This window comes from Anolis carolinensis, chromosome 1, assembly GCF_035594765.1.
Source record: "Anolis carolinensis isolate JA03-04 chromosome 1, rAnoCar3.1.pri, whole genome shotgun sequence".
NCBI classification, from domain to species: domain Eukaryota; kingdom Metazoa; phylum Chordata; class Lepidosauria; order Squamata; family Dactyloidae; genus Anolis; species Anolis carolinensis.
In genome coordinates this window covers 85,994,515-86,014,013 of record NC_085841.1, presented here as the reverse complement: position 1 = coordinate 86,014,013, position 19,499 = coordinate 85,994,515, and the positions used below count along the sequence as shown (strand labels likewise).

Here is a 19,499-nt window from a genome sequence, read left to right as displayed (position 1 = left end):
TTTACAGTTATCCCTATTATATAATGTGTCATCAGCTTTGTTTCAAAAGTAGGCTTACTAGCACGGGCTAAGGCAGCATATATTTTATTAGCAATCCTCACATGGCGTAATAGTCAAATAAAAATGAACGTTTAGTGTGGGGGAAAATTACAATCCCTTTAGCCTATTTAGAGACATATCTGTGCAGAACCTCCCATTTTCCCAGTCCAGCAAATTAGGGCTAAACTAAGGAAAGGGTTGTAATTCAGAGGTGAAACATGTGTTTTGCACACATGCTTCCAAGTTCAATCCCTTGTGTCTTCAGTAAGTGCTAGAAAAACACCTGCCTGAAATCCTTCTAAACTGCTGACAATCAGTGTAAGCCATATCCTCCAAAATTTCACAAATGAAACCAGAACACATGTGGCCAAGCAACAAGAGAGTGTGTGCAAGGGAGTGTAGAGAGGCAACAACAATTTGCTTTTGCCTGGGTCTCTGAAAAAGAACAAGATCTCCATTTTCTCCTCTCTAGTTGAATGCAAGCTACTTTTGCATTTTGAACTGTCAGTGCCCATGGAAGGAAGTGGGAAGTGGATAGAGAAACTAAAGGTGAATTTACACTCTAGAATTAATTCAGTTTGACACCACTTTAATTCCATGGTTCAACACTTTTTGGCAGAGAAAGCAAAGTACATTATCATAGTACATCTCCCATGATTCCACAGCACTGAGCCATGGCAGTGAAAGTGGTGTCAAACTGCACTGATGCTACAGTGTAGATGCATCCTGGAGGAACAGTGTAGATGCATCCTTGCCCCTCTCATCTCCTCGCACATCATTTTCCCACACCAGGAGGAAGCGAGGAAAACCTTTATGGTGGCCAGGGACCTTTTAAGTAGGTTTAAGGGGCTAAATTTGGGGCTTGGGTATAGGGTGGCAACTGCTAGGCCGATTGGGGTATAGAGTGGCAACCTGTGCTCAGTGGGGTTACACTCCCTCTGAGGACACAGATCCACAGTCTGGGGGTTCTCCTGGATTCATTGCTGATGCTTGAAGCTCAGGTATCAGTGATGCCTACATTCAAAGAGCACTGCGGATTCCAAACAATGATGGATCTGGAACAAACTTGGCACAAATACTCAATATGCCCAAATGTGAACACTAACAGAGTTTGGGGAAAACAGATCTTGACATTTGGGAGTTGTAGTTGCTGGGATTTATAGTTAACCTACAATCAAAGAGCCCCTTGAACCCCAGCAATGACAGAATTGGGCCAAACTTCCCACACAGAACCCCCATGGCCAACAGAAAATACTGGAGGGATTTGGATCCCTAAGACCACCAGAAATGTGTGTTTTCTGATGGTCTTTAGTGACCCCGCTGAAACCCCCCTCGTGACCCCCCCCAGGGGTCCCGACCTCCAGGTCGAGAAATGCTGGTATAGAAGATTAGACCTAGCTTACCCACCATTGCTTTCTTCAAAATAAAAGCAGTCTTTGGAATGAAGAAAGCTTCCTTTGTGGTAGTGAGGCACTCCACACACATAGTGCTTGGAAACCAGCATTGTTGACTACGTGGAAAGCGTCCACATCATGTTGCCTACTCCATCATGTTGCCATCCATGCAAGATAGATATTATATACAGTAGAGTCTCACTTATCCAACACTCACTTATCCAACGTTCTGGATTATCCAACGCATTTTTGTAGTCAATGTTTTCAATATACAGTAGAGTCTCACTTATCCAACACTCGCTTATCCAACATTCTGGATTATCCAACGCATTTTTGTAGTCAATGTTTTCAATACATCGTGATATTTTGGTGCTAAATTCGTAAATATAGTAATTACTACATAGCATTAATGCATAATGAACTACTTTTTCTGTCAAATTTGTTGTATATCATGATGTTTTGGTGCTTAATTAGTAAAATCATTACCAATTTTGATGTTTCATAGGCTTATCCTTAATCCCTCCTTATTATCCAACATATTCGCTTATCTAATGTTCTGCCGGCCCGTTTATGTTGGATAAGTGAGACTCTACTGTATTATGATATTTTGGTGCTGAATTCGTAAATACAGTAATTACTACATAGCATTACTGCATATTGAACTACTATTTCTGTCAAATTTGTTGTATAACATGATGTTTTGGTGCTTAATTTGTAAAATCATAACCTAATTTGATGTTTAATGGGCTTTTCCTTAATGCCTCCTTATTATCCAACATATTCGCTTATCCAACATTCTGCCGGCCCTTTTATGTTGGATAAGTGAGACTCTACTGTATGTATGTGTGTATATATATATATACACACACACACACACACACAAACATGCACACAAACACACAACACAAGGAAAATGGGAGGCTAGATTGCTTCTAGTGTCTGAATGCCAAAATGACTGGGATGATTCATTGATCACATGATTCCTTGTATCCAGATGCTGGAGTGCAGTTGAGCTAAAAGCTACTGCTTTGTGGTTGATGACAGAACTGTGATTCATTGAAAGAGCACACTTGATCCCCAGGATACAGCTTATACAAACATTGCCCTGACACTGCCATTTATGTATTCAGTTTCCAGTTATACACTAGGGAGCTTAATGTGCACTTAATATACATTTATTGCTCATTTACTGAAATAGTCACATGCAGCAGTGAAGATTCAAATATCTGACTGAAACAGGCCATCCGTACCATATCCTCATTAAATCCTCTATGAATGACCTCATATCACCAGTCTTTTAAATTGAAACCACAATTCTGTCTCTTTGTTCATTGGCATGGCAATTTTGGGGGATTATGTGCCTCTTTTACAAGTAGCAGTATCATATGTTCGAACTTTTCACAGATGAAAATTGAGATATCTGTGGCCAAGCAACATCAGATTGTGGTCAAGATGGTAAAATGACTTAAACCATCAAGTCTGGAGAGACAGCTGTAACTGAATGCAAACTACTTTTGTACTTTGAGCTATGTTTTCAGCAACTGAAGTATGCTAATGACAAAGGTGGATGGGGTCAGTGAGAAACTAGGGCCTTTTTAGAGAAACCGAAAAAGTGAAATGGCAGAGGATTAGATGGGATTGTTCAGAGTATGCACCACGGAAACTATCGGAATAGCTTTTTTCATGACAGGAAAGCAATGTATGAGAATATTCCAACTCCAGGAGCACAGCTCATATTTGCTTCTTATCTAGTGGACAATCTCCCATGCAGCTTCACAAGTATACATATATGTACACAAACATATGCACATTGGATTTGATTGTGGACAGGCATGTAGCCGGGGGGGGAGGGGGGCTTGAGGGGCTTCAGCCCCTCCCCCCGAAATTCTCAGGGTGGTCCGCGAGAAGGCCTTACATTTATGATTTAAACTGTTATGTTTATTCATACCATGATCTGATCACCATGCTCAATATATCCCATATATATGGGGGTATTGGGATAACAATACAAAAGGTTTGCTAGGGTAGACCTTCTCCCGCTCAGACTCAGCCCCCCCCCAAAAACCAAAATCCCAGCCCCTCCCAAAACAAAATCCTGGCTACGGACCTGATTGTGGACATTGTTTCCATCTGAACAGAACACTCCTTTCCCTACAAGATACTGAGTATGCATAAAGCAGCCATGCGGTGGGCTTTATCTACTCAGTACAACTATACAACATTGCTATATCAGTTTCATGCAACAGTGTTCCCTCGCTACTTCGCGTTCCACTTATTGCGGACTTGCTCTTTTACAGGGATATTATTTATTTATTTATCCCATTTTTGCTTCTACTCAGGGCTGCCCCCTTGTTTCGTGCCTGACATGTTCCTCTGGCTGCCTCTGCTCCTGCAGCCAGGGGAAAAGGAACGCCGCTCGGCCCGGTCAGTGAGCGAGTGAGCGAGGGAGGGTGGGTAAGAGAGTGAGAGAAGGTGGCAGAGGCTTGGAAGAGGTGGCCAGACCCCTCTTCTGCCGCCGCTCCAGCCGGGCCACGCTGGAAACATGGAGGACTCAGAAGAGGGGGCGGGATTCGTAGAGGAGTCCTGCCCCCTCCAGGATCCTGCCAGCACTCTCTCACTCTCACCCACCCTCCCTCCCTCGCTCGCTTACTCACTGACCAGGCGGAGTGGCGTTCCTTTTTCCCTGGCTGCAGGAGCAGAGGCAGCCAGAGGAACATGCCAGGTAAGAAGCAAGGAGGCAGCTCTCAGGAGAAGCAGCAATGGAGTAAACAAATAGATACTAAATATTAAAATAATAATAGTGTCCCTACTTAGTGGATTTTCACTTATCGCGGGTGGTCCTACAACGTAACCCCCGTGATAAGTGAGGGAACACTGTATTTCAGCTACTATGGCACCATCCTGCTGAACCCTAGAATTTGAATTTTGGTGGGCTCTGCTAGACAACTTTAGAGCTGCAGTTCAGAGAATTCTAGAAGAGATCTGAAACTACATATTCTAGAGTCCGATAGAATGGAGCTTGTGTATCAAATGACTAAAATTCTATAGTGCAGATACACTCTGTTATTTAAAATGAACCCAAACATACCACTAGAGTGTGGGGTTGAACCTTGAGGTATTCGTTTCCATACATCTGGGTGGGCATGATGGTGATTTGAATCCTTAAATCGGTCTTCCTTAAGATGCCATTCACTGATATGGTGACATAATTACAACACCCATACTCCACAGCCAGTTTGATATATGTTACCTCTGATACATCTGAATCAGAGAAGGTTGGGTTCTAGTCTACTCTAAATACTAGACTCTAAGGCCCTTCCACACAGCTGTATAAAATCAATATTGAACCAGATTATATGGCAGTGTGGTCTCAGATAACCCAGTTCAAAGCAGATATTGTGGATTATTTGCCTTGATATTCTGGGTTATATGCCTGTGTGGAAGGGCCCTCGGGGTCATGATTTCTTCTTCTCTGCTCCTGATATTCGATCGGCAAATGCTATGCATCTTGAAATAAATAGGTATGCATACTGCTAAGCAGTCCTTTCAAACTGTCACCAGACTAAAGAATGCAATTCTTTCTCAGTATCTTCTTTGGCTGACAAATCACCTTTTGTTGCATTTAGCCAAAGAGAAAGTAGGGAGGACTGAAAAGAAAATCACACCCAGCTAAATCTTTTCCATATGAATCTGCAAATGTAATGAAAATCAGTCGTTGAAGCCTTTCATCTAGCTTGCACAATAATGCCCATGACTTACACCCGGTATCATCTATTATGTAAGTGCCTTTTATTTCTTGAATTAAATTTTTAAAAGTTCATGAGTGAAGTAAGAGTAATAATCAACAATCAGCTTCTGCAACATAAAGTTCATTCTAACCAGTGTTTTTGTTCATCTCTTACTCTGTCATCTACTTCATTACTTTTCAAATTATAAGAGGGTGAGGTGAGGAATAAAAGTCTCCCAACAAAATCTGAATATTAGTCTACCCAGTTTTGCTTGATGCTCTCTTCACAATATGAATTTTGTTCTTTGCAAAACCTGGATTTTCTTTGCATTCCAAAATACAGAAGCAAGTTCAGTATTATTCAGTAAACCTGGTTCAGTTTACTATTTTTAAACACTAAAAAATTGCATATGGCATTTTATTAAAACAGATGCCATGTTTCTTTTATTATACTTACAGCATAACTCTGTGTATATCTGTTTGGAAGCTAATCTCATTGAGTTCAATGGAACCTGGTGCTTAGTGAGAATTTTTAATGCCATGGTTCCTTTTGCTGAAGATAAGAGCACAATCTCTGTGTGGGGATTTTTAAAAATTAGCTTCCAGGTAGCCAGAAACAAGGTTCTTAGTTCATACATACACACACTATTTTTCTTCAAAAAAGTAATCCCAACATTTCCACTTTTCTGCCTCGCAGACATTTGCACCACATTTGCCATCACCCCCAGAGAGGCGATTCATACCAAACCATCTGAAAGATGCCAAACCCAGGAGGTTTAAATAGTTCCAGACAACTCACCTGTCCTGCAAAGGTTCGGATTTATTTATTTTTAAAATAAGAAAGCACAGACAGTACCAAGGACAAAAGCAAAGTGTATGACTGTGTTTTCATTACTAAGCACAACAACCTACAATTTCCAAGGACTATTGTAAGGCCCCATTGTCATAGTGTATCATGAGCCTGGAGAAAACACACAACAAGGTGGGAGGGCCAGGTTTGTTCAGCTTGGCTGCAGTTCTAAGAACACAGAAAGCTACCTAAACCAGTGTTTATCTCTAAGCAGTACTGTTTTGTCTACTCCGGATGGCAGCTAATTTTCTGAATCTTATGCATGTCTTTCGAAGTAGCTGCTCCTTGATGCTTTTTGGATCAATTCACACTACACATTTTCACACTATTATTCCACTTTAACTACCATAGATCCATCCCATGGCAACCTGGAACTCTCAGTTTAGAGAGGGGGTCTTATTCAGATTACAGTCCCAGGACTCCATAGGATAGAACCATAGCAGGGTGTAATGTGGACAATGAGAAATGGGAAATACATTATATTGAATCTCCTGAGATTTTTGCATGTAAAAATTGGCATTTCTACAGCAATACAGCTAATAAAGTGATACCATAATAGTAATCAGGCTCTGAGATGAACCAGCATAGAGCCTTTGCCTGAAACCTAATGTTATTCCTCTCTGCAGTCAGGACATCCCTAAGACCAGAAAGAAGATTTCATGAGTGGCCCACACTTTCTAGACCCAGTCCAAGACACTTTGTTTCCTGTGCCCTGAGCTCAGAAATGATATTTTTTATTACATTTCCCAAAAATTCCCTGCCATAATGGTTATTAACTACACTAATTGGACAATTCTGAGAGTGATCAATTGCTTTAAACATAAATTTCACAAAGAACAAGATTCTTTCCCCTGTTCCATCTCATGTAAAGAAGTTATGTAGAATGTTCCTATAAATTTTCGTTTAACTCTGATGTTGGTATTAAGAACTTAACCATATCTGAAGGCAGCAGACCAGTTTAATTATTCAGAGCACATTGTGTGGCACACAAATTCCTACTCACCAGTGGAGAGGGACATCCAGATAATTGGGTGGGGGCATAGTTGGGAGGTTTCGACACTACTGCCTCTAGCAGCGTCTTCTATCTGAGGCAATTGTCTAACTCTTCCTAACAATAAAGGACCACAGCCCCTTTCTTGTAGAAATGTACTGTTGGGATGGGACCTAGGGTGATTTATGGGTAGGTGTGGGGGGTATTGGGGGGAGAGAAGGAGGAGGAAGGGGTAGTTACCCTAGGTAACTATGCCCTAGGTCCCACCCCAACCTCTCTGTCAGAATTTTACTATATATGTGTAATTAAAGCATCAATAAAAATATTTTTAAAAAGAAATGTACTGTGAGATGTTTGTTTTCATAATGGAATGGAGATGGACATGTGACTCACATACATACTCCTACAATGATGAGTCTTGGCTTACATTGCAGCTTCTGTGGCCTTCCCAGGAACATGACTCTCTGTCCTGTGGGACAATTCCTCTCTGAAAAGTGTGGTCACTGAAGCACATCTGGCACAAAGGGGCTTCAATGTCAGGCTCTCCTTGAGGTATATGCATCACAGTGGGCCCCGGATATTTGAGGCTACTTGTCGGATGTTTCTCCATGTTCACCATTGGGCTCTTAATCCACCTTCGTACCTGTGGAAATGAAAATAATAAAAAATGCTTGTCTGAAATCTGTCTTGTACATATTCCGATATCTGTCTTGTACATATTCCGATACCAGCTCTTTTGTTTGAAGCACATGTGAATAATCAGGCAGGTAGAATGAGCTACATTTGGACTTGGCTTTGAAGAAATTGTACAAATAACTACCCAAAGGTCTGGCTTGAATGAAAGAAAGGGAGAATAGAATAAGTCCTGACAATACTTAACTTTACAAAAATCTTATACATTCAGAGCTGACTAATTTATTTATTTGATTTACATTCCACTTTGAATACAAGTGTTTGAAAAAGCATTAAACCACACACTACTTTTGAAGCATTAACATTCAAACAATTAAAATCCAGAATGTTCCTGTATCAATGGGACCGGTACTCAAGGCTTCATTTATCCATGTCCAACAAAGTAGGTCCTTTCTAGGCATTTTCCAGGTAGTCCATCATAAATCTATGGTATTTTTGGACCAGATGTCCTTCATTGTAATGAGGTCGCTACCATCTGTGGTTTCATGTATCTATGCTAAACCTAAGAATACCCCCCCTCCCCCCGGATACAGAGGTTGTCCTGTATTTTAAATACATAGTATATACTAAAAATAGTACACCTAATTTGCATCTCATTCTGTTGATTTTGTCTTGATTGCCTATTCAAAATAAAGACACTACAGAATCCTTTGCATGACAAGCAACATCTGATGCAACCATTAAAAATTCAGTCTGGCAACTCCACTGTCTCCATATGCCATCTGGATGAAAATTCTCTTTGCCACTTTTGAGTTGCTCCAGGAACTGAGTTGCTCCATTCACTCACTGAGGCTGGATCTATACTGCCATATAATCCAGACTATCAAAGCAGATAATCCACATTATCTGCCTTCAACTGGATTATATGAGTCCACACTGCCATATAACACAGTTTAAATCAGATAATCTGGATTTTATATGGCAGTGTAGATGGGGCCTGGGTGTCTGGGTTAAGGGAGAAGATCTTGCCCTGTCCAGAAATTCAGAAAAAATAAAGCAGACCCGAGGCTGGGTTGACACTGCAATATAACCCAGTGTCTGATCCCAGATTATTTGTTTTGAACTGAATTATATGAAGACTTGTATGTCAAATAATCCAGCTCAAAGCAGATAATCTGGGGTTAGAAGCTAGATTATATGGCAATATAGATGGAACCTGAGATGGTCCTAAGTATGGTGGAAATGGTGTGTCCCTCTAGATGTTTTTTGGACTCAGAAAATCAACCCAGCATTCCCAGTGAGTTGAGGTGCCAACCAACAACACAGGAATTCAAAAAGCTGCATTTTACTCCAGTTTATGGATCTGTTTACCATTCTGTTCAATAGTGTTACTTATGAACAAAGCTATTGAGAGTGAATGTCAGAACCCATTATGACCTATAATCTGTGTACACAAGATACATGTAGCATCCCCATCTTCCCTGGTCTCTCTGATTCAAAAGATCCTGATCCACTCCACTGAAAAACCCAACTGCATTCTAATCCTATTCCATATCTTTCAAATAAAGATGTGCTGTTGGATGTGCCTATGGAATGGGGGATATTCTTAAACTATTTTACAACAGGGCTGCTAAGCTGGTCTTTGGTTATAGCAACCACGTCCTATGCAACAATTCCCCAGGCGGTTATGTTATTCTGTTGCAGTAGAAACAGGGAAGAATCCTGTGGCACCTTAAAATCTAACACTAATTATCACATTATGGGCCGGGGAAAACATCACTGAATGCATGGTATGTGATCCAAATTTCAGGTATCTGCAGACACACATTAGTTCCCGTGCTGGACACGATACAACTCAGCATAGGATTTGGCATGGTGTGTTTATATCTAGTACAGCCAGAGTTCTGTTTTGAAAGAGGAAATTAACTGCTTGATGAATCATTGAGCCTATTGTATGTGCTGAGAGAGGACAACATGGCAACTGGTTGCCAAGGATGCATGGTAAACAAATATTAGGAAACACAGGTTCCATTGGTGACTCCAGTGAGTTGCTTAGTCAAAAACTATGGCATTGTGCTAGTCTTTCGGAAACCACAGAAAAGCACACTATGGACACAAAACAAACAAAGGAACTCATCATCAAGCAGGGTATGCCTGTCATTTCCCTGTGGTGCCTCTGCTTCTATTTTCCTTCTCATAACAACTTTGTTTAAAACCAGATTTCTTTGAAGTTTCATTGAGATTTTAGTCCCTTTTCTGAATTTTCTGAGGCCAGAATCCTTGCATGACTCACATAATATTCAGGCTTCTCCAACAAAATTCATTTCAACACACCAACAACAGCATGGCAAGTGAAATCATTTTTCCATGATGCAAAAACAAAATATGTTTTGGATCTATCTTGTTTTATAATTCCCAATTCCTTAATAAGCTAAGTCTCCTTTTTTTCATTGCTCTCTTTGGCTGAAAAATTAAACAACTGCATTTGTTTCAAAAGCTGCAATTTGATCTTTGATTTTAATTTTATTTTGGCAGGGTTTCATAATATACATTGGGCCAAAGAAAATTAAGGCTGTGATTGTTAAGTATATCATTAAGGAAAGTATCATGAATGTGTATTTTGACCCAGTTAGCCGCTATCTTGACAAGAAAAAAAAATTAAATTCTTGGATGAACATTCACTTTCTTTTCCAACTAAGTCATGTTTTCAAAGCCATGGAATTATGGGTGTCAATGTCTATTTGGTTTTGCAGTGATGCAGTAACTCTAAACCTTATTAAATCTGCATCACAACCTGGTGGAAACTTTCTGCTGATGACATTTACTAGCCGCATTCCCATATGTTTCCACTGTGGCTTTTAGGATCTGTTTGAAGATGTGAATTATTTGGAATTAGTGCTTCGCAAGCATACCCATCAGAAGCCTAGCCAAGTCAAGAGAACATATGCAAGAGAGCTTGCTCCTTCATCCAACATGACTGATTTCCTAAGCCTGGCAAGTAGACTGATCCTGTTCTTGGCTTACTATAAAACCACATAGAAACCAAACAGGGATGACTCAGGGAACAAATAAGTACAGGAAGCTGGAATGTCATTAGTAATCCAATGAGAAGCAGAAACAGCTATGGAGAGGGGTTCTTATGGTTACTTTTATTTATTTATACATGCATAGATACAATGTTTAGGTCAAGCACCACATACATCTACTGAAATTGCCATCCGTCTCACTGTCTTTTTGTGGCAACCACTGCCATCAACTGCTGTTTTTTGGGTTCCTTGGACAAATAGGCCTTCAGACATCGAACCTCAGGAATTATAAGATGCATGTACACTCATATGACACTAGTCATGGAAACTAGCAACTGTTCAAGTCCCATCTAAAATCATAGCTATCATTCCACAGGGCCCCCACGTATGGCCAGAAAGCACTGGCAGTACCACCAGTCTCAAGTGGATGTAGTGATAAATGGAGATGTGATGGTGGTGCTGGCTTTGGCATGGATGCCAGTTGGATCCATTGGTCAGCACTTTATACCCACTCAAGCCTGGTGCCAACCCTTTACAACATCTTCGACTGACATCTGTGGCCCCTGTTTTCCCTACATTATTAAATGCCATTTAGAGATCAGTTGGTCTGTATGCATGTATTACTGTTACTGTTGTCCCCATGTTTGTAATTACAACTGTTCAAAGTGATCAAGCCCTGGAATCCTTAGCAGTGTCACCATGGTCAGCTGCACTCCTACTCAAGTTGCTAGGAATGGTAGAGAGAAGAGCAGAAGAAACTGGACACACATTGTTCATGAGGTAATTGTGTAGGACTTCTTTGCACTCGTGCAGGGCTATCACCCCGTGCCCTGCACCATCGTGGTTTCCCCCCTGCCTCATCACATAGGGGGAAGCCTTCTTGAGCTGCCTGTCAAGTGCCGCCAGCAATTTTGCTCAGCAGCAGGGTTGTTTGTAGCAGTTCAGCCATGGAGCCACCCCAGAAGTACTTTTCTGAGGTGTGATGGGAGCCATCAAGCTCTGTGGCCGAAGACAAAAAAGCCATCACCACCACCAAATTTTGGACCATGTGAAGGAGTAGCAATATGGATTGGCAGGATGTTTGCATTATACCCTCCTATGAGAAAGTTTTAAGCCAATCAAATATAAGCTGATGTCTTATCTTTTACTACTATAACCTTTGCCTGCCAATCAGGCAAGGTCCACCATTTTCTATTGTCTTTGGTACACACAACAGCACTGCTGGTCAGCCATGGTTTACATGCTCCTGAATTTGGGCACATACTAGGTTCCATAATGCCCTGTCCACTCCAAGCTGTTCCTTCTGAATCCCACAGCCATCCCCACACCCTGTTGGAGGGACAGTCTGTATACATCAGGAGTGGGCAACTCCTGATGTATACAGTGGGTTAGATTACTGAACCCCCTGAAAAAAAGCCTCCAATGCTTATCAATGCCTTATAAGGGGCATTTTCAGTTTTGGGTCTACAGACCATTTTAGGAGAAGCTTTCTTAGAACCAGATTCACTTTCTGTTTTAGAAAAAAGAAGCTCTGGAACTTAAAATGTTCTGGGAGGACCTGATCAATCAGGCAAAAACATGGTAAAAATGCTCCCATATCCCTTCTAGAGGCATTTAGGACAATCATTCCTGACCCCTGAGGGGTTGCATGCAGTCCACAAGCTACACATTGTCCTCTCCTGGTGTATAATATGGACTGTCTTGCCCTCCAGACTTCAGATGAGGTGGAGTTCAATTCCCTTGGACCATGTTGGCTGCTGGATCTTTAATACTGTAGTAAAAAAGTAACTTTTTCAAGCTTTGATTTGGTCAACATGAGTAGAACATTTGGTACCCTTGGAAAACATGTTTAAATACTTTCTGTCAGCTCCCAGACTGTGAAGAAATGTTCATCACAACAACTGATGTTCAACTTGAATAAATGAAAGCTGGTTTTATTGTGTTTGGTTAGGCAACGTTCAAATTTGAATGTGTTCAGCCAAGTCCAATGTGGTTTATTAGTTCAGCAAAACTAGTGTAGGTTTAGACTGCAGTCCTTTGAGCAGCTCCAAATGAACCCCATAACCCTGATCTCAAGGTCAATAAACTCGTGGGAGGATGAATTTGGCCAAAAGTAAAATAGACTTTTGCATTTTTGACAGCTGAGTTAAAAAATGATACATTTCTGTAGAGCCCTGTCACAGCTTTCTGAAATAGAATCTATTTTGTATTACAGTTATCACAAACCATTTAGCACAACATGTGCCGTGCCTATCATATTATTCAGTAAAAAATGAAGTCAAATTTAAAGTTCTGTCCAAAATGACTTTAAAATGTCAACAAAGCTCAAAGGAAAGAATTACTACCATACCTCCTCTCTGCATTTGAAGTGCAAGAGTCAGTTTCTGAGAGTTAGAGGATTGTGTCAATTAAATTTGAGAATACTTTCAAGGTTAAGAATAGTCAATGATGATACTTTTACAGTTATTATGTCATTAAAAATAGGTTGATTCTTATAAGAAACATCCCGATAGTTATGAGAATGACAGAATTTAATTTCCTGTAAAATTATTCTAGGCAAAGCTGATTTTGTGGATGAAGAATCAACCTATAATATCCCAATTCATGTAAATAATAATAATAATAATAAGAATAATAATAATAATAATAATAATAATAATTCTTACACGCCTCTCCTCATAGCTCAAGGTGGGTGACAGAATAATTAAAACACTTAAACATTGTAAAAATACCACAAGTACACATATTAAAATCTATTCCTATAAAAGATACATATATGACAAAGATAATGATGGACAATATTTTCAGTATAAAGTTCCACCCTGACATTTCGTACAAACTGCTATGTCTGGTGTTTACATCCTGTAATTTCTCAAGTCCAGTACTACCAATGGCCAAAGTATTAGAAAGCTGAGTGATCAATCAAGTTGTAGATAAAGATAAAGTATAACCTTAGCACAGAGACTGAGCAAAGTGAAATGGAGAAGCAGAAATGAAAATTGTGAAAGAGCAGATGGAGAGGTTGATGTCAAAATCTAGAAGACAGTGGCTACACTTACTAATCATGAATTATGCATATGGTGAGAAATCTGTGACTGAGTTTTGAAGGTTATCCTAATCTCCCAAGTTACCTATATCTAGTTCTTTCAACCATATATCCCAAAGATGCAGTTAATGAGTTTGTTCCATTCTTGTTGTTGTTTGGCTTTAGTGATCACCGTTCTGAAAAAAGAATCAGTGATAATCCTCATGAAACCTAAACCTGGATTATGAACAACTTTCACTATTTCACTACGTGTTGTGTAAACCAATCAATTCTCACCAAAGCTGTCTCAACATCATTCAAAATGAGGTGGCTGACTACCTCAGAAAGCAGACCATGAAAGAGCAGAAAAAAAGTTGATGGTGATGTTATTTTTCTCATTAGTGTATCAGAATAGAATAAAGTAGTATTTCCTGATTTAGACGTCAAAATAACGGGTCGTGCCTTGGTTACTAGGATGTGTATGTTATCTCTGTGCATCCCATTTCTTGCACTGTCTTTCACAATGATGCATTTGCCCTGATTCATGGCACAAATGTATGTAATAACCTTTTTATGGGCAAGATACTGGAGCTTGTGATGGCCTCACGTCTCTAAGGATTCTTGAATGAAACAGTTTATATTGATCCACTTCAGAATAGCATCAGTCCTGGGTATTGGAAAGCTACAGCTTTGATAATCTTGTTTCTGCTGAATCTTTTGCCACCTTTTGATATCACCAGCCACAGCACCCTTTGAAACATCTGAGACCCCTTGTACACTGCCATATAAAATCCAGATTATCTGTTTTGAGCTGGATTATATGGCAGTGTAGACTATAATCCAGTTCAAAGCAGATAATGTGGATTATCAACTTTGATAATCTGGATTGTATGGAAGTGTAGAAGGGGCCTGAGATGGGAATTGAAGGCACTGTCCTTCCTGAAGAGACATATTCAGTGTTGAGGGAGGTCTGTTCTACATCCTGGCCAATGGCATATGGTGTTTCTTGGGCTTCAGTTTTGTCTCCTCTACTGATTAACATATAAATGAAACTGTTGAAAGAGGTTTTCTAAAGTTTGGAGGTTCAGTGTCATAAGGAGGTGACGACACTCAACTCTCTATTTCCTTTCCATCTCACACTAAAGAAACTGTTTTGATACTATGCCACTATCTGTTGTCAGTAATGTAGTGCAAAAGGTATTGCAAATTGAAGCCAAATCCATAAGGCAGATCAGGGAGTAGGGGTTCATCCTGTATTAGATGGACTTACCAGTATGTTCTGCCCTAACTCTCTGAAGTCTGGAACAGACTCCTGCAACCTCAGCTCTAAACCTGGAGGCCCAGGTTTCAGTTGTGTTTAGAAATGCATTTGAATAGTTAAAGGTAAAATACCACTTGCACCCATTCCCAGAGATATCAGATTTTGCTGTGCTGACACATGTCATGATTACTGAGACATATGTTATGGTGGAAATCCCTGTGCAAATTGTTTGGAAAGTTCAGCAGGCCAGAGTGGCTCCTCTTAGGCTATGGAACTCCCCACCGGATAGGGACATTCAAGGGTAACCCACAGATCTAGGACCAACAATGTACAACATGAGGGAATTTCATTCCCCCCTCAAAAATGTATGAAAAATGTTTGAGAAGAATCTTATGGGCTTTATGTGTATTTACAGAGGTATAGAGGATCATAAAAAGTGATCAGAACATACATGTAGACTGACAAGCCACACCGTTTCCCCATCTGTGTTCTGCAATGATCCTACTCAAGGTGGGAGAACTCAGGGAAAGGACACTGACCACAGTGGTGAATGTTATATGCAAGTCGGACTCAATTCATAAATTCTTCTGACAAACTATTTCGGAACTCCTGAAATCATCTACTCTTCCATTTTCAGAAAGAGGTGAAGCAATTCCTTTTTTTAAAAAAAAAAATGAACACACTAGGATGCTTTTGTATAGTTATTTTTATACTTGAACTTATGGGAGGATCCTTGTTTATTCCTGTGTTATGTATCTTCTTCTTGGGTTTGATGACAAAGTCATTATGTCATAGTAAGCTTGAATCAATACAAACATACATTTCTTTAGAAGAGCCACTTCAGAGGAGTCATGTGCACATAGTTCAAGGACAATTCAGCTTAGGTGTATATGTAAGACATAGATGAGGCCAGTACCGCTGGGTTGGAGCACCAGCCATTATTAATCCTAACCCAGGCTAGAGTTGTAACAATTGCTAACACGGTATTTGTCCAAAAGGCAAGAGTATCAACATGGTTATGTTTTCAAGGGCACATTTCATTTTCTAAAAAGTAGCATAAAGTTAATGTAATATACAGAATGTTCCTTTTAACTCAATAAGTCTTACTCCTGAGTACACATAAATGTTCTTCCTTATCTGACAATGGTATTTTTCTCAAGTTTCTGTGGAAAAGATTATTTGTATTTTGTAATACTTTTTTCTTCAAAACATCATAGCCAGGAACATTAATTCCTTAGATTAGAAAATTGCCAAATGTGTGATTAGAGTATATTTGACAAGATTTCACAGGATTTTTCTCTCTCCATTCATCACTATTCCTATTACATAATGGTAAACAGATACCAATTTTCTCATGTATTTGTCAATGTAATTTGACAGTTCAGCATACTAGGGGACTCAGTCAGCTATTTTACAGTTTAATTCATAAAGCAATCTCATTCACAATAACTAAGAGCAATGTTGCCCATGTAAACAATGTTCCAGAACTTCCAACTACTATCATAGGAAACAATCAATTAGCCAGTCAATGTAATTGCTCTATGTGTGTTCTGAGTGACAATCCTCTTAACTGAAAACTGTAGGACTTATTTTCAAACAACCATACATGGGATCTGAATGTATAATCGCCCTAGAACAACAACAGGGTTTCAGGCAGAGTCTGTGAGTTTATGCATGTGAGATGGTTTGTGAGTGTATGCAGGTAGGATTGTTTGAATTTTACAAATAAATAATGTAAGCAATATTTTTGCTGTAAATGAAGAAATACTCATGAAAATAGAGGAATCAGATAAAAGGAGGAGATGAGGTCATATGGGCACAGAGTGTATTCCTCAGGGCTATGTTGTGAAGGAGTACTAACAATTTGAGAAAAAGATGAGTGAGCCAAGAAACTCACATTTTTGCAAGAGAGTGGAGGAGGAACAAGAAGAAAAATATTCTAGAGGTTTGAAGACTGGGTAACAGATGGCTTTCCATGTTAGTGGGGTGGTTAATCTGCTCTAAATTCTAGAATGAACTTTAAGGGAGCTGTCCAAGATTCTGAACCTATCTGGGAATGATAGGCTTCAACACATTGGGTAGCTCTTTTGAAGTTTGGATTAACACCCAGAGTAGGTTTGCTGCCCCATGAACATGGATGCTCCCCACATTTGTGGGTATTTACCAGCAAAGTAGTAATTGCATGAACTGGGCTTTTGATGATGTAATGCAGGAGAGATTGTTTCGGCTGGCTAGCTGAAGTCTTGCCTGATTTGTGAGGCTCTCTTGTTATCCTTTAAGACTTCACTCTGCTTGGCCTAACATACTTTGCAAAATGATTATCAAAATTTTATTTTTTTATTTATTTTGTTCTATATCCTACCCTCTCTCCTTCATTTTTTTTTAAAATATAGTCTTTATTAAGATTTTCCATACAAGATATGTAATATAAAAAAGACGAGGATGGGGGGAGGGGGGGTGGTAAGATGGTGATGGTAGGGATGGGAAGAAGCAGGATTGTGGAGGGGCAGGGTAAGATGAGGGTAGGGAGTGGGGTAAGGGAAAAAAACAAAAAAGAAAAAGAAAAACAAAAAAGGGGTTTTTTGAGGGGTTCAGAGCAGCAAACAGTCAGCAACAATTCGATGCCATTCAACATAAAAACAGCATCAAATTCAAAATACATGAGCCATAATAAATACATAGAAATTTTGCTAAAACAACAATACATGTTAAACCAGCATTAATACCCACTGCATTAAAAATCACCTCCATTTCATTGCCATAGTCACAATTGTATTGCTGTTATCAAATCCTTGCCATTAAACCCAGGTAACCATTGTCTTCCCCAAAAGCCTCTTTCCAAAGAAAAGTTTTTATTCATTTCTTAAAGGACAACAGGGAAGGAGCCATTCTAATATCCTTTGGGAAGGAGTTCCAGAGCCGGGGTGGCCACCGCCAAGAAGGCCCTCTCTCTCATTCCCACCAGCCACACCTGAGATGAGGGTGGGACCGGGAGTAGGGCCTCTCCAGCTGATCACAGGGTTTGGGCAGGGTCATGTTGGGAAATGTGGTCAGACAGATAGGTTGGGCCTGAAAATATTAGCAAAACAACAGCCAGAATTCATCCATTTCTGCTTCCTAATTTTGACTCATTTAGATCTACCTAAATTGCAGTGAGGGAGTACCTAGCTTCCGCAGTCCTACAATGCAAAATACATCAATTTAGATACTCCCGAATCCTTCTTGTCTGAATGGGGATTGAGAAAAACCTGTTCTCCTGAATTTCAACAAAAAGCACTGGTTGGCTGTTCCTTGTGTAATTCACACTGATAAGTTCCTTCTTCAAGCAGGAGGGTTTAAAACTTAGTAGACTCCTTCATGATTCCCCCCTAAAACAAGGACCCAACATTTGTGATATGTTGCTAGAGAGGAGATGGAGAGGGTGAAAACCCACTCAAAGTATCAGAGAGGTTGTTGTTGTTGTTGTTGTGATGTGCTGACATCAAGTGAAACTTATGACAAACCTATAAAAAATCCGCAAGTGATCCATTTATGATCCAGCAAAATCTTGCAAAGTTTGAGTTACAGGTGAACAGAATTGGCAACCAAGGTTCAGATTAACAACCTTCCCTCTCCTGCTGCTAAACACAGGTAAGATTCTGCTCCCCACTCCCGTGGCATCTGCTAATTGGGATCAAATGACTTTAACACTTCACACTCAGTTTGAAGCAACTGAAGTAAGTTGAGGACAAAAGGGAAAGGTGAGAGAAGTTGAGAGAAATAGGATACTTTAAAAGATGCTGAAAAAGTGGGAGAACAGAGAATTAATTGAACCTATCCCTTCCAAACTGGGACAATTGGAGGGGATATTATAATGAAAATGAACTTTCCACTTGAGAAAGCCACAACATAGTGACTTTGGCACAGGTACACACATGCAAATACTCTTGGCTCCTTCAGCACAGTTTCATAACCACCTCGAAATTTGATTTCTTGGCTAACAAAGATGACACTTTGTTGAATTACTATGTTGATGTCTTCTGGAAGAGCCATGCCAAGTTGCCTTTTTGGTTCTAAAGTCCCTCACTGCTGATTAGCAGGCCTTTAAGGGTTGATTGCTCAGGGCGAAATGGGGCTTACACGTTTTGCTATGCTTTTCTATTACTTATTTTTGTTTTCTTTTTAGTGGTCATGCTTTTAACTGCTTTCAATTCTATTTTAAACTTTTTTGTATTGAGAATTTTAAAGATGTATCAGTTTTAGCCTATGTTAGATGTCTTGGTAATATCCCGCCTGGGGAAAATGTAGAATGATTATTGTAGGATGATGGTGGTGATTATGGTGATGATTCAGATTTCTATTCATCTTACTTAATTTATTTCAATACCTTGAAATCATACACTTCATCCTCTAGCCTTCATGAATACTCATTTCCTTTATGCAGCAACAAGTATCTTATTTGTATGCCTGGCCTGCTTAGTTCTCTGTTTGATATTCTGTGTCTCAGTGATATCAGATATTTCCTGCCTCATTTCTAGTCTAGGTCACTTCACCTGATCTGTCCACTCCCCTTC

At 39.9% G+C, this 19,499-nt stretch overlaps 1 protein-coding gene across 2 annotated transcripts in view; it reads right to left on the bottom strand.

Annotated features, from left to right (window-relative positions):
* Nucleotides 1-19,499, bottom strand: part of sgk1 (serum/glucocorticoid regulated kinase 1) — a 95,288-nt gene that overhangs the window by 47,928 nt on the left and 27,861 nt on the right. For both annotated transcript variants that reach the window (XM_062978397.1, XM_003223292.4), the window contains exon 2: nt 7,429-7,644. In XM_062978397.1, the coding sequence (XP_062834467.1) occupies nt 7,429-7,644 (216 nt within the window). The remainder of the gene's footprint in view (nt 1-7,428; nt 7,645-19,499) is intronic.